Below are 16,084 nucleotides of genomic sequence, written 5' to 3' on the forward strand. Positions count from 1 at the left end.
TTGGTGATATCTGTTTCCTTTTGAGTTGCTACTCATTTTAGTGCAAGCAAAAGGTATTTTCTGAAAATATCACTGCACACTAGCAATCATGAAAATGACCTCACTTGTCAATAGGGACAGCAGATGCATCTCACTGATGCTGTAACGTCACAACAATTATGAAAACAATTGATGCGAAGAACCAGTAGACCTCTAGTCCTCAAAGACTCATTTTAGAGACAGCTATTAGATGGAGTGATTTATTTAAATAATGTGCAAAGAGGGTGTAGACACCTCTTGCTCTCTGCAGGGGCTCAGAACTTCCATCTTCTCTGCTGTCTCGTCCTGTTCTCTCTGTTGATGCATGTGGAATAATGGCCTATAATTTACCAGAGCCCGACAGCTTAAACATGCTTTTCTCCAAGCTGTTTTGTTATTGTCAACTACTTTGAGTGAAGTGTTAGATGTAACTGCACGATATAATGAAATTTCTGTTTGCTTTTTCCAGGACAGAAGGAATTAAGTTTTTCTCAAAGCTGTTTTATTGTTGTCAACTGCTTACTGAATGGGGAGTCAAATGTAAAGAGTGTTTGTAATCCTGGAAGGCATGTATGCACATATTGCTTGTGTGTTTGTTTTTAATGAGAACTGAATGAGGACAAAATAACGTGTGCTTGTATATGTGTGTTTTTGTGCACGTGCGTGTGTGTCTGCGCATGTGTGATGGATACTACTTAATGCCTAATAAAAATAATGCTCCCTACATTGCTTTGCCTGCATCCATTGGATAAAGTGACTAAATACTGGTGTAAAACTGACGAACAATGTACCTAGCCTGATGTTTCATTGTTGTAAACACTCCATGTCCATCAATGGAAATGTTAAACCCTATTCAAGAACTGACTCCATGCTGAAGAGAGTAATGACATTGCTGATGAGAACATGCTGCAGGTGAGAACCAGCTTCTAATTATACTGAAATGATCACTTTGGGAATACTGTGATTTGGCTCTTTCTACTGGGTATTATAGTTCCAATTAGTGTGTATATATATACACACATCTACAGGCAATAAGCAACATCTACAGGCACTAATCCAGTCTCTCACTGGTTTAATTTTAATAAGTGCACGTTGAGACTGAGCATATAATGATGGCCTGAGGGGTGGAGTTGCATGACCCTACCTTGATTGCTAGTACTCCTCCCCATTGTTAGGAAAGCCAGGTGTTGCTGGTTCAGGGAGGAGGAAAGGACACTACTAAATGGGCTCTCCATGTGAGGCCAGTGGTAGAGAGAGATGGACCTGACTGCTGAGCAGAGTGAAATAGGGTGTATCGAGGAGACTCTGAACCAAGCAAATGAAGTCATTTCTGTTTGTTTACTGAGCATTTGTTTCATATTCATAAAAGAGAAAAACAAAAAACAAAACAATGAATACAGAGATACTGTATATGTCCTGTACACCTGGTCTCTAAGTGTCTTTTGTTAACCTGTTTGCTTATTCAGTCATGCAACTTTTTTTTTTTTTGCAAATTGCACACTGGATTCAGGATGTCAGGTAATATTTGAGAATTCCTGTCTATACTCTATGAGCCATATAGGGATCAGAGCCTTCGTTATACATAGTACCTCTCTCTCTCTCTCTCTCTCTCTCTCTCTCTCTCTCTCTCTCTCTCTTTCTGTGTGTGTACACACTGGTACATGTATACATTGGCAGGTTTTGCTGACACTTGAGAAAAATGAACGAATGAAAACAATGGATTTAAGATATTAATAGATCTTAGAATCTTAGAAAATTGATAAAACATAAATCATGCAGATGATGTACAGTTATGTTCAAAATAATAGCAGTTTAAAAACATGAGTAAAGCTCAGAATCCTAATAATAGTTTTTATTTCCATGCACTGGGAACACTGCACATTATATTCTAAATCAAAACATGAAAAAAAATGTATCAATTTTTTAATTACTTGAATATTACTTGAAAAATGAATATTGGGCTGTTTAAAAAAATAGCAGTGTCTGCATTTAAAATCTTTAAGATTTAGCACTGCTGTGAATCACTAAACTAATATTTAGTTGTATAACCACTGTTTCTGAGAACTGCTTCACATCTGTGTTGCATGGAGACGACCAATTTATGGCACCTGTGAACAGGTATTCCAGCCCAGGATGGTTTGACAACTTTCCACAATTCCTCTGCATTTCTTGGTTTTGCCTCAGAAACAGCATTTTTGATGTCCCCCCACAAGTTTTCTATGGGATTAAGGTCCGGGGATTAGGCTGGCCACTCCATAACTTTAATTATGTTGGTCTGTAACCAAGATGCTGCTTGCTTACTGGTGTGTTTGGGGTCGTTGTCTTGTTGAAACACCCATTTCAAGGGCATTTCCTCTTCAGCATACGGCGACATGACCTCTTCAAGTATTTTGATATATGCAAACTGATCCATGATCCCTGTTATGCGATAAATAGGCCTGACACCATAGTAAGAGAAACATCCCCATATCATGATGCCTGCACCACCATGCTTCACTGTCTTCAGATTGTACTGTGGCTTGAATTCAGTGTTTGAGGGTCATCTGACAAACTGTCTGCGGCCCTTGGATCCAAAAAGAACGATCTTACTATCATCAGTCCACAAAATGTTTCTCCATTTCTCTTTAGGCCAGTCCATGTGTTCTTTGGCAAATTGTAACCTCTTCAGCACACATTTTTGTTAACAATTGGACTTTGCGGGGGCTTCTTGCCGATAGATTAGCTTCACACAGGCGTCTTCTAATTGTCACAGTACTCACAGGTAACTTCAAACCATCTTTGATCACCCTGGAGCTGATCATTGGCTGAGTCTTTGCCATTCTGGCTATTCTTCGATCCATTCGAATGGTAGTCTTCCATTTTCTTCCACGTTTCTCTGGTTTTGCTTTCCATTTTAAAGCATTCGAGATCATTTTAGCCGAGCAGCCTATCATTTTCTTCACTTCTTTATACGTTTTACCCTCTCCAATCAACGTTTTAATCAAAGTATGCTGTTCTGAACAATGTCTGGATCGACCCATTTTTCTCAGGTTTTCAGAGAGAAATGCATGTACAACATGTGCTGACTTCATCCTTAAATAAGGGCCACCTGATTGACATCTGTTTTTTCACAGAATGAATGACCTCACTAACTGAACTCCACACTGCTATTATTTTGAACATGCCTGTTTCAATTAATTATTAAATTACACAAACTCAGGAGCATGCACATCATGAATGTTGGGTCTGATGGTTTTCTATGACTCTACTACACCTACTGGTAAGTTATTTGCCATGTAGTAATATAATTTCTACCAAAAACGGTGATTGATCTGGTTAGTCATGCTGGACTGCTATTATTTTGAACACAACTGTAATTATTTAACAGGCTAGTGTTCTGTATATTTAAGATGTATTCAAATGGTGCATAATGTTTTTTGACCTATATGCTCTTTGCCTCATCAATTTGTGTGACTAAATTTTCCAGCTGAATGTCTGATACACAGTGATCTCTGGAATTACAAGCACATATGCTGAAATAATAGGAAAACAACTCTTGGGAAAGGTCATCTTTCTGATGGCTCAAGTGTGTTGCCACTTATCTCTTCCTTTTGTTGGAGGTTAGGGGGCCCTTAAGGGGTCATCCATGACCACCATATACATAAAGTGACGTCCATGCCTCTTACTTATCTATAAGCACAAGGAATATAAGGGAGGATAGAGTCACAGTTCAGACAACAATAAGATAATAAAATAACAATGCCTATTTGATCTATTAGTAAAATAATAATTTTAAGTTTAAAACAACTGAAAATGTATTGAACCCGCTTGCAGTATACATTTTTACCACCATGAGAAACCAAAAATATTTCAAGGAATCACAATAGAGTTGTAAGTGCTAATCTTTAAGACTACAAGAAAACCCCATCTAAATTCTAACAAGAAATTTGGAAGGATTTCCAAGCAAAAAAGTTTGATGTGCAAACCTGGGTTTGATGTGCAAATAATAAAGAAAAATCTGTTCACAGGATAGAAGTATACATGTTGCAATACAATGCTGCAGACAGATTAGCTTTAAAAGACTCTGGTAACCTTGTATGGATGTAATTCCGTGGCATATTAGAGTAACTTCTGTCTTTTTCTTCCAGGATGTTAAAAGTAGGTTCCTATTATATCCTATGGTAAAACATATATTTCTTAAATTTCTTAGGCTATTTTGTGGGTTTTGTTCCATAAGCCTGAATTATTTGATGTAGAATGAACATACGAAGGAATATCCAACCTAAACCAGAAATCATGGCCAATGGAACACTTTATTCAGAAAACACTACAGCTTCAGCATCACGTTTATTTAGTGTTTAATATCAGTAGTGAACTGTTAAAAGGCCATAGAGCAAAAACAATATAATTCCTCAATATGTAGCTCCATAACAACTCCATAACACATTTTTTTCTTTTTCTGTTTTCCACAATAGGAACACTTACCCACTTGGACTTCTATAATATTGGCCTGTCCCTCTGTGGGGAATAGGACTTTCGGTGGTCTAGATGTGAGGAGAGCTGGGAAAAAAAAACAAAACAAACAAAAACAAGGACAAATGAGCTATGATACAATATATACTTACTGATGACATATTCAGGCCTACACAGATACTCATTTTCAGACAGAATAACACACACCGATAAAGTACTGAGATTCAGGTTGCAAGAAACATATTACTAAAGAATGGCAGCTTATAGTTTACTTGAAAAAAACACTCACTAGGTATCATCTTACAGGTGCATTTGAAAGTGTTTGTAAAAAGACTGTAGCCTATTTGCTACCATACACAGATATTATTTGGGTACACACCCCATGGGTACAACTTATCATTGGCTGAGTGTGGTCTGCCACAAAGAACATCCAGCACACAGGTGTCCTGTCACTTTCAGGCCATTGATGAAGGGCTAGAGGATGTTTTACACAAATTATGCAAGGCAACCCATGTGGTGTGAAGTCTAAGTAGACATCCATAAGGTGTTTCATATAAAGTGGTTTGTGAGTGTACAATGTTATAATAAATATATATAATAAATGCCCGTGTTATAATAAAGATCAGTGTATGTACAAACCTTTACTATACACGTCACACTTATATAAGCATGCCTATGCAACATTCCAAATAAATAAGTTTTTAAAAAATCAAAATATGAAAAAACACCAACCAGCATTCAACTTTCAGGGTTCATTCAGCGCATATCTCGTGGCTTGGCATAACCTTCCACTGAAGGGGAATTCAGTCATTCCATGCAATGTGAAAATGCTTATCTTTTTGCCTTGGCTTAATTTGGCCTCTCTATTGTAAAAGCAGGACTGAGGGATGAAAGAGGGACCCATCATCCATCTTGGGTGGACAGCTGCAGCTTTAGCATGCAAATGAAAGCTATCATTCTTGTCAACAGTGGGCCAAGACGTTCACACGACCGCTTAATATTCCCCAGCCGCCAGACCACACTACCGGGCCCTGCATGAGCATTCTCGCACCCTTCACCTAGGTCTAGATCCCTGTTTGTTCTGTTGTCCCCTCCATACACTCGGATGGATAACGCACTCTCCTTTAATGCAAATTAATTATTACATGCACACTGTGGGATCGTGGGCGGGATAGGTTAGGCATGTTAATGGTGCCTCGAGATATGATGTTTACACAAGGCTGGGAGAGGTGCATGGAAAGGGCCAGCTGTACAAAAATCAAAAGCCTTCTTTTGGAATGTCAAAAGCAATGTTTTAAAATATAATTTTAATCACGAGTGAACATAACTGTACTAATCAGCGGTCATCAGAGGTGAGTTTCCAGAAAGCACTGTAGTGTATCATAAACTTATATTAATGACATACTTAAAGTATGAGTGTATTCTGAAACTCTTTTTACATAGTATAGTAATGTTAATCCTTATTTAATGAGCCAGCCAACCCAATCGTTAATCATTAAGCATTTATGAAATTGTCTTTGTTCTGCCCACTCTCGATGACAGATAGGTGCTGTATTTTTATGACTGTGCACCCTTGAAATGTCTATTGAATCCAATTTGAAATACATTTAATTCTCATTAAACTCATTTGTCATTCCCATCAAAATTGTATATATATATATATATATATATATATATATATATATATAAAGAATATCCCAGGTAAGTAACTGCAGTGTAGTAAAGAATTCAGAGATGTTCAAAACTGCAGCAAAGTACAGAAGGTCTCCAGAGAAGCTGCACTAGTAAGCTTTGCATGGCCAAGTAGCAGAACAAATGGCCAAGTAGCAGAACAAATGGCCAAGTAACAAAACAAGTAGCAGAACAAATAAACCAGCTTTTAAATACTGGCTCCTATCTGGGCTACCTGATAGAAGGCAGGACAGTACTAACCCCCCAACAAGGGCCAAACACCATTCAACTACAGACTGACAACCTGCCCACAACATGGAAACTCCTGTCAAGAATACTAACCACCAAGCTGAATAAGCATATGTGCATGTGCAATGCTCAAAAAGAGACAACACCACAGGCTCCAAGCACAACATACTGACACATAGAGCCATCCACAAGGATTCCTAAACCAGACAGACCAACCTATGTGTTGCTTGGATTGACTACAAGAAACCATATGATTCAATTCCATACACCTGGATACCTGTATGTCTAGCACTGTATAAAGTCAATAAAACCACAAGCCTTCATCCAGAACTCAGTGCAACACTGAATGACAACACAAGAGGCCAACTCGAAGACAACTGTCCATTTCACCATAAAATGTAATCAATATCAAGAATGTACTCACAGTTGTAACCAAGGGCATGTCATGATTTGATAAAAAGTGCCACAATGCTATGCTTTGGGCTATAATTGTCATTAACGAAACACTACATCCTCTAACAATAATAACTGTTTAACATGGCTTTTCATATACAGATATTTATACCGAAATATGTGTGGATACCTGGTTAATAGTAATTAATTATGTGAACTACAATTAAGTTTGCTTAAATTTCAGTATACGCCCTGGCCCCAGAAATCATCTTTTTTGTCTACTTTTATTGCTTACCAGGGTAGTATTCGTTTAATTCACTTATACAGTCCTTAATTTTGCTACTTGTTTATAGATGTAGTACATCTCTTTGGATATTCAGTTCTCTGCTTGTGATTCCACACAGAGTTGAGGCAAACAAAACGAAATGTAAGGTTCAATACAGGTGAACACGAGAGGCATAGGGAAAAAGCAAATTAAGCAAGATTAAACTGTTTAGATCCAATGGGGAAAAAAACAACAAGCATGTTGGAGGTCTGTTCTTAGAAAAAAAGCTGAGAAGCTCATGTCTTTATGTAACACTTCTATGGACCACAAACACTACGTCAAATGTTTTAAATCTAGCCTTCAGGACATCTGCTGCATTCTTTCTCCTTAGTCCTCTGTTTGCCAGAGTGAGCAGTCTGCAGTCACAATTTTCAGCCAGTGAAACAAATATCTGGTGGCCTGCTTTGAGCTTACTTCCTCACAGAAGCAATGCTGCCAGAAAGGTTACCTTATCTAGTGGACCAAACATCTATGAACTTTAACTCTCCTCATAATAAACAGTGTAATTTTAGATCACATCCGAATGATAATGAAGTAAAACTGTGCTGTACACTGACAAACTCAATATAAAGTCACTGGCTTAACTTGCTCCTGGCATAACTTTATGAGCCATGATAAGTTGTCATGGAAATAAACCTCCTTATCAACTAGGTGTGGAAAAAAGAAGGCCTAAGGTGACAGCAGATAATTATGAAATCTCTATTTGAAAAGCTTTCCTCTGGCCATAATCAGGATCAAACTGCCACAGAAGATAGGCACCCTTAGTGAACCTATGAGGAAACTATGAGGTTCCTTATTAGGGGAACCTTAGATATGTTCCATTCAAGTTCTAAACTGGAGTGTGTGCCAATTGTTGTTGTCAGTGTTAAATGTCAAAAAAACTGTTTGCTGCTTGGCTTTCCATGAGCACAACCATTATTTTATTATCTCCAGATACGTGTTCATTGAGCATTACATAATTATAAGTCTCGTTCAACAGACTGTATTGGTTCAGTTTTTGTTGGTGTGTGCACTGATATTTCAATGCAAATTGTGATATATACTGTGTTTTAGGAACAATCATCAAAAGTACCACCACAAGCCCTCTTTGAAAATATTCAAATGTTATAAAAAATGGCTTTTATCAGAATATAGTCATAATAGGTTACAGGGTATTCACATATCTGCAACTTGTCTTGTAATTTGGTTGTCTTTCTTACAGACCATCTGACACATTGTCATTATAAAAACATTTAGTATTGCTGTTACTGTGTTGAAAGGAATATGTTGTGGCCAGAGTGAGTGGCCTTCTATTGACCTCTGGATAACTGTCATTTGTTGTACATTGACAGCATTTGGCAGATGCCCTTGTCCAGAGTGGCTTACAAAGTCTCTATGCTATGTAGTCTCTACTGAAACATATCCTCAATCAAAATTAAACAAAAACCAAACAAACACAAGAAGTAGAAATGTGTTGATTTATTCCTTAAATGAATGAGGTCCCAAACAAGTAAGTCAATGTTGAATGTAATAGGACATGTGGTGATTTTTACTCATGACAGAGCTTTTCTTCCTAAGTGGTGCAATCCAATCTGCAAATAACCCTGCTCTGATTTTTTGGATTAACAAGCAAACAAACAACTATACCAGTAATAAATGGATCAAGTGCAAAAGTTATCTAGAAATAACCTTGATGTATTTAACATGACATGATACTCAATATAAACAATATAAACACATTTTAATCAACAACGACAACAACACTATACAACAACACTAACACTTATAATACGCATATAATATGCATTAATTTCGCTTAGTCAGATGGGATTCATGAAAATTCTAAATTTCAGTCTAACTAAGAATGGGCCTTTATAAGCCGGGAATGTAATCCTGTTTGCTTCTGGACAGGTTCACAGTTGAAGCTAAATTGGTTAGGGGAAAAAATAGGTGACAAAATGATTATAGTAGGTACCTCAGGAGTGCAAGATTGGCCAGCTCTCATTTCAAGAGTTTAAAAGCATAAGGGAGTGGAACATGGAACTGACAAGCTCATTTTCTCTTAAGTGCTACACTGCAATATTTTTGTGCTAGCGTGTGAAGAGGGGAGGTATTTGGTCAGAGTATCTCAGTTACAAGTTGCAGGTTAAGAAGTTACTCAGTGTAATCAGTGTTGAAAGATTTTGGAATCCATGTAAAACATCAGGTTTTCACTGGCTCTGGGCATGATATGAACAATGAGCAATGGCAAACTGCTTTGATGTGGTCTATGGCGGATGTAAATAATGCACTTCATTCAGAGCACATATTCAAATATACTCTTGTTATAGGTCACTTCCCTAGAGTCATATTGATACATACAGTCATAGTGATATTTGCCAGTAGTTACTGGGTCTCAGAACTACTAATAACTACAATAAATATTTATTTGTGCACATTTATGTGCAGGTTTTTCGAGCTTATTGAGTTATTTGCAGCAAATAACTGCAAGAAGCTCTTGAAGGCTGGCTAAGTGACTCTTGTGTGGTTGCTGTAGCAACACTTTATTCTAAGAGTGATGACATGCATATTATAACTTCTTAACCCCCTTTCCCAAAGGATGTGTGAGGCTCTCACATCCTGATCAAGGCAGACAATGTGTCTGATCGTCAGGTATACAGGAAGGCAACACACCGTGCAGTCACGCCCCCCCCGCAGATCTTACAAATGTTCCACTTTATGTTAGCCAGTGCAGCTCTGTATTGTGGAAGCGTGTGGCAGGAGCAGGTGAGTGGGGCCTGCTCCCTGACATGGAGCAGCAGATTTGGCTGCAGTTCAGCAGTGCCACTGGTAAACATTCTCTTACTAGTGTTGCTGCTCCCCTTGGTTGCAGTGGATTGTATGGGTGACTTACATGCTCCATTGAACTTTTAATCCTGCGTGCCATTTGTTTTAGTCTCCACTCGGGAGACACTTGAGGCCCAAGGCTGGATTGTTCGCCTCAGGTTCCTCACACCTCTAACTAGGGCCCAGCGATGCCTGGCGGTGTCACTGGTAACAGTTTTCCTTTGCTCAGTTTGGACCAGGATAAACCACAGCATAAACTGTGCCCCACAAGGACTCGTCAGGCTAATATGGAGCATATGCAGGCCATATATATTGCTGGTCAGCTGTCTGCCTGTTATAGAGCCTGCTGAGGGTCTCAAGAGCTTTGATGCAGTGGAGCACTGCTCCCATTGCATCAGCTTCTAACACCATGTTGATGTGACTGACCTGGAATTATGCGTTATATGTGGTAGAGCATGGGCCACTAAACAAGGTGAGTGAGAAGATACATTGCTTTGCTACTCTGCTTTCCTCATTACAGGAGCTCCCTTTGCACAAAGGAGGAAGTGGGCAAGTGTACACACTATTCAGCAGCCTTGGGGTAAGGGGGCTCTAGCGGGGGCGTACAGGACGATCCACTGGAACTTATGTGCTACCGTATACAATGAGGGCTTTCACACTGAAGATGGCGCTCCTACAGTAATGCCAAACATAACATTTTATTCCTTTCTCCAAGGAAGCGGTTACATACATATCTGAAGAATATGAACAGCATGCTTTGCCTAAATATTCTCATAGCAGCTCTATTCTAATTGTGCATCCTAATATGAAAACAACTACAATTTGAAGATTTGTATGTTTGGACCACACATGTGAATGTAAAGTAGATAAAAATGCATGATTAATAATTAACAACCTAGCTCTGTTGTTTTTTGCTCTATTATGGTAATGAAATGGTCAAACAGATAAAAAAGAAAACTGAAAGAATGAACCTTCTTGGCTAGATTGAAAAGCCCATCTTAGCAGCCCTTGAGTCTGGCACAAATATGGGACACAATGGTGTAGAGCCCTGGAGAGCTACAGTGTGAATGTCATGCTGACTGCTTTGCCTCCTGCGCTGTTCACAGAGTGCTCAAGCAGTCAGCTGAGGAAAGCATGGCTTTGGGAACAACAGACACAAAGGGGCTTCAGAGGACCCAGGCTCCGAAGCTAGAATCCACTGAAGCATTCATACGGAAATGGGTAGGAAGTGGAATTGCAATGAAAGCACGACATTTCTCCAAAACACCTCAATCAAACGCTAGGATTATAATGACGCTATTGTAATTATAATGACGCTAGGGTTATAATGATTATAATGTCCGTCTTAGATAAGTTGTTGCTAATCAGAGAAAATAAGTGTAAGGTCTTAGTGGAATGTCTTTTAACACATTTTTTTTTACTCTTTCTGAGGCACAGCACCAGCTTACTTTCAATGGCCAGGGCTTTCGCTCCGAGGCAAATGTCAAATTCTCTTTTTCCTTTCACTGACTAAAAACGTTTCATGACATGTAATGAATGGTAAAATGGGCCACCTTTATTAAATGGACACAAAAGTCCAAAGCTCACATTTAAAGATGTTAAAAAAAAAAATTTGCTGGTATTCCATGACTTGACGCAAAAAATAACCATATTCCCAGACTTTCCTTGTCACATGATATTCAAGATATTCCAGAAATTCCATGACCTGTGGGAACTCGAAATGGTGTGTTGTACAAACATTACTTAAAATATTTCACAACTAGAAAACTAAATGTGGGTTTAATGTTCACTAAAGCTTCTTATGCCCAAAATAATGCCTAAGAAAACCCTTAGCTTTTTTCATTTATAAGTTTTGCCTCCATAAATTTTAGTGCACATAGTTTTGCCAACTTTAAATCAATACATTCCACATGAAAGCGAGATCAGGTGGCCTCTGTAGACTGCCTGATCTGAAATGTTCTCTGAAACAGTGCACAGAAGCACACATTGCATCCAAAGTTCAGTGGTCCAATCAAGTGTTTGTACTGTACAGAGATGCACTGTGTAGTGTATGCAAAAGCAATGTAAGCAATGTGTGTTTTTTTGTTTGTTTTTTTTGCTTTGTTTTGTTTTACTGTAACTGCCAAAACAAAACAACAAAAATTCCCCAAAAATGAGCTTCCCTAAAGTATATCTTCTGGCAGTGTCATGCACAAAGCTATTTATGCAGTATGAGTGAATGGCAAAAGGTATCCAAAAAAAAAAAAACCAATCAACTATGAATCTTTATTCAACTTCCTGTGTGCACTCTAGTATTATATTGTGCCTGCTGGCAGCGCCCGGTGCGCAGCATGACTCCAGGGTGCTGGAACTTGGATCCTGTTCAAAGAAACGACTTTGACCAAACATTCACTTCTTTCCAGTCTTTCAACGGTAAACTGGAGGCAGGGGAGGTCGGGTAGGTAGGGCATGGTGAGCAACATAGTATAGTGACAAAATGTGCCCATAGGTGGAAATTTAGATGGGGGGCTGCATTGCCAGAATGGAAGAAAGCATAAATCAGTGGTTGTTTTCCCAGCTGGCTTGCGTCTGTGTGACGCTAGATGATAGATGCCGTTACCTTGTTGCCTGGCAGAGGGGGTTTATCCTCATTACATTAGCTGTTTTTTTTTTTTTTGGTGAGTTCATCTTGTCAAGCACTCATTTTATACGGTTGTCACTTTCACCGCAGTTCTGGCACATAAATGAATGAGCCTGGTTTGAATGTTCAGAGGAATTTCGCTGCGGTTTTTGAAAACACCCGAACGAGATGGGAGATAAGTCGTTCACATACAAGTCTGTAAAGTATGTATGTATTAAACAGAATAAAATAAATAAAGCATGTATACTTCCAGTAGATAACAGTAATTTTCCTTAAATGATATTTTTATTCCTTCATATTTCTTCAGGAAATTGAGTGAATTATTTAAAACTAATAGCTTGTTTAAGTTAGTAAGTGAAAAATTATAAGGAAGGTTGGCTATTAGGGAGGTCTTATCACCACGTTGCAGTTAGAGTGGAGGGGATATAGGAGAGGACATTCATCACTACCTGCCTCTGAAGTGTAGATGAAAGTGCACAATGACTTTGCACTGGAACTTTAAGAATAAGTGACTGCATAATGAGTAATGATGATAATAATTAAGAAAAACATCAGTCAGAAATACACAATTACACAATTACACAACACTGCCAAACCAACAGAATGACCAAGACACATTTGGAGGTGTTCTTGAGCCAACAAAACAATTGTTTTGGAGCTACAGTGGGGTGTTGTTTCATTAGTTGCATACCCTAAAGCCTAGGTGAATGACATGTTAGACTCAACAAAGACTCATTACATTATTACTAAATAACAATTGTTTTGGAGCTACAGTGGGGTGTTGTTTCATTAGTTGCATACCCTAAAGCCTAGGTGAATGACATGTTAGACTCAAAAAAGACTATTATTACTAAATAGCTAAATGTCCACAAATGTCCACTATCTTTGCATCACGGAACACTTCCCTCCCCACTAGTCATGGGGAGCGGCCCTCCACGTGCAGTGGGAGTTCATTGTCTTGTTTGTAACCATACCTTGTATTTAGCATACATCTGCACATGGTTTAGTCTTTTAATGTCTGTGTGCATCTTTGTCGATCATTGTTAATGTTCATGTTCACGTTCATGTAGTTCATGTTATCCGTATTTGTGTTTATGTTGCATTTGAGTGTCGGTGTCTTTATCGTGTGTTAATAAACGTCTGTCACTGTCATGGGAGTCCTTGCCCCGCGGTACTCGGGCCATTACAGGATAACCGACCACCACAGGACGCCTACTCTCTCGGTGGTAAACAGACTTCCTATAGGGACGTGCTTAGGGACATTCCAAGTTGCTGCCTGGATCCCTGGATGTTGGGGAGTGGACCTCAACCGGTGTTTGCGGCCACACCGGAAGAGGAGGGGAACGCCCCCTGGAATTTCTTTGACAGGGGCTTAGGACTACCGAGCCGAGCTGCTCCAAGGGGACCACAGTGTAGGCAGTTTGGTGGAGCCGGTAAGGTCCCTGGCTAGCGAGGTTTTAGCCTGTGTTCTCTCACTCCGGAATACAGGCCAAGAGCACTGGATGGGTCCGCAAAAAAAATGGGAGGAGGACTGCCTCAGGGGCTCTCCTTGGGTGGCTGGCGACAGAAGGATCATAGTCTGGAGCAGCACTCTTGGAACTGGGGTGAACATGCCCCTCTGCGTGTCTTGTAGGTCCAAGGACATGCCTCCAGTGCTTGCGCTTCCAGCGGGCACTGTGTCTAAGTGCCTTCTGTATGTGTCTACAGGCGGATCTATTTGTTGCCTAAATCAGCGCCTTCTGTGTGTGTCTATAGGTGCATCTATTTGTTGCGTAAATCAGCACCTTCTGTGTGTGTCTACAGGTGCATCTACACGCTGCTGAACGATGTAGCTGCGCCTATGGACCTGCCACTGAATGTCGTAGCTGCGCCTCTGGTCCTTTCAGTGAATGCCGTGGCTGCGCCTTCGAAGCTGGTGGACCAGCCACGGAGCACAACCGGACTTCCCTGGCACAGGCATGGACTTTGCCTTTCCCCCTCATGTACTGAGGCCTGCCTTGTTGGCAGCTCCTAGCCCGCCTTGTGTTGGGTGGGCACCAGGCTTTGCCATTTGTTGTATGTGTTTTTTTGTATATTATGTGTACACAGCGGCCTTCGGTTCACAGTCCCTGGAAGGACGCATCAGGAGCCGCGACCCTTGGGTGGGTTCTGTCACGGAACGGTCCTCTCCCCACTAGTCATTTGGTATGGCTTGCCGCGTGCAGTGGGAGTTCATTGTCTTGTTTGTAACCACGCCTTTGTAATTAGCACACACCTGCACATGGTTTAGTCTTGTATTGTCTGTGTGTATTTAAACTGCTGTGGGAGTGTGCATCTTTGTGGGTCATTGTTAATTTTCATGTTCATGTTCACGTAGTTCATGTTATCCGCATTTGTGTCTGTGTTCAGTGTTTATTTTGCATGTGAGTGCCAGTGTCTTTATTGTGTGTTAAAAAATAAATCTGTCACCATTGAGGGAATCTGTACATCCTGCTCCTTGCCCTGCGGCATTCGGGCCATTACACTTGTGTCTAGTGCCATCCTATATGCTTTAGATATTGCATATTTCAAACACACATCATGTTCATGGTTTGTTATAAATGGTTTGTTATAAATTGGTAAGCCTTGATCATAATAGGACTGCTGAAAATGTTCTTGAGACCTAATATAGGCAAAAGTCATACACTGTACATTTTAAAAGTAAAGATTGTACATATTCTAAGTGTAATAACACCCTCATTTATATATAAGTAATATATACATAATGTAAGATTTCATTGCTCTGTCAGTTAAAAACCATATGTGATAAAACATTTCAAACAGATTCAGATTCAAACAGATTCAAATTCAGCACAAAAAAATACAATAATGTCCACCTTAATTTGTGGGACAGAAAAACTTACGATTTCATTACCCAGTGTTATGATTAGTAGTTAAAGTACAGACAAATGGCTTGTAGCTAAGTATGCACTGACAGATGACGCATAGGCCAGGCTATGTACATATAACAGAGTTGACAATTTGATTGCTGTGTACAAACACTCTCAAGTAGATAGGTATTCATGTCTGGTGCTTTCCTGACATTTACAGTGAGCAAAAGTGCAAATGATCAGAAACTTTTAGAGTCTGCAGACCATAATAAATCTGGGCGGTGGCATTTAAGTGGCATTCCAGATGAAGCCTTGAAGCTGCCTGGAGAATGGCATAAGTACAGTGCCTTCATATTTTCTCAGTTGAAATCCATTTAAAGGTAGCATGGATAAATCAGAATTAATATTGATACTACTGATTTGCTTTATTCATGTGAGACAGAAGCCATTAAAATTAATAGGTAGAACCTGACGTTCCAAATGAGCTACAGTCCTTTCATACATTTTTTGTTTGTTGTAGAGGTCAAAAACCTATTTTTCCCTATGGGAAGAGTGTTCATAATATTAACATTAACCATTTACAATGTTCCTAGCATCACAAACTTTCACATTAAATCACTTGATAGTTAATTTGTCTATATTCAGCATGCTCACTTTATTCTTGAAAGTATAAGTCTCCAATCTCAAAACAATATCATATTA

The 16,084-nt window shown here is 39.4% G+C and overlaps 1 protein-coding gene across 1 annotated transcript in view; it reads right to left on the reverse strand.

The window, feature by feature from the left end:
- The window catches only part of il1rapl2 (interleukin 1 receptor accessory protein-like 2), a 211,576-nt gene that overhangs the window by 39,204 nt on the left and 156,288 nt on the right, over positions 1-16,084 (reverse strand). Inside the window, exon 6 of the mRNA XM_035531916.1 lies at positions 4,483-4,557. Within this exon, the coding sequence (XP_035387809.1) occupies positions 4,483-4,557 (75 nt within the window). The remainder of the gene's footprint in view (positions 1-4,482; positions 4,558-16,084) is intronic.

This window comes from Electrophorus electricus, chromosome 12, assembly GCF_013358815.1.
Source record: "Electrophorus electricus isolate fEleEle1 chromosome 12, fEleEle1.pri, whole genome shotgun sequence".
NCBI classification, from domain to species: domain Eukaryota; kingdom Metazoa; phylum Chordata; class Actinopteri; order Gymnotiformes; family Gymnotidae; genus Electrophorus; species Electrophorus electricus.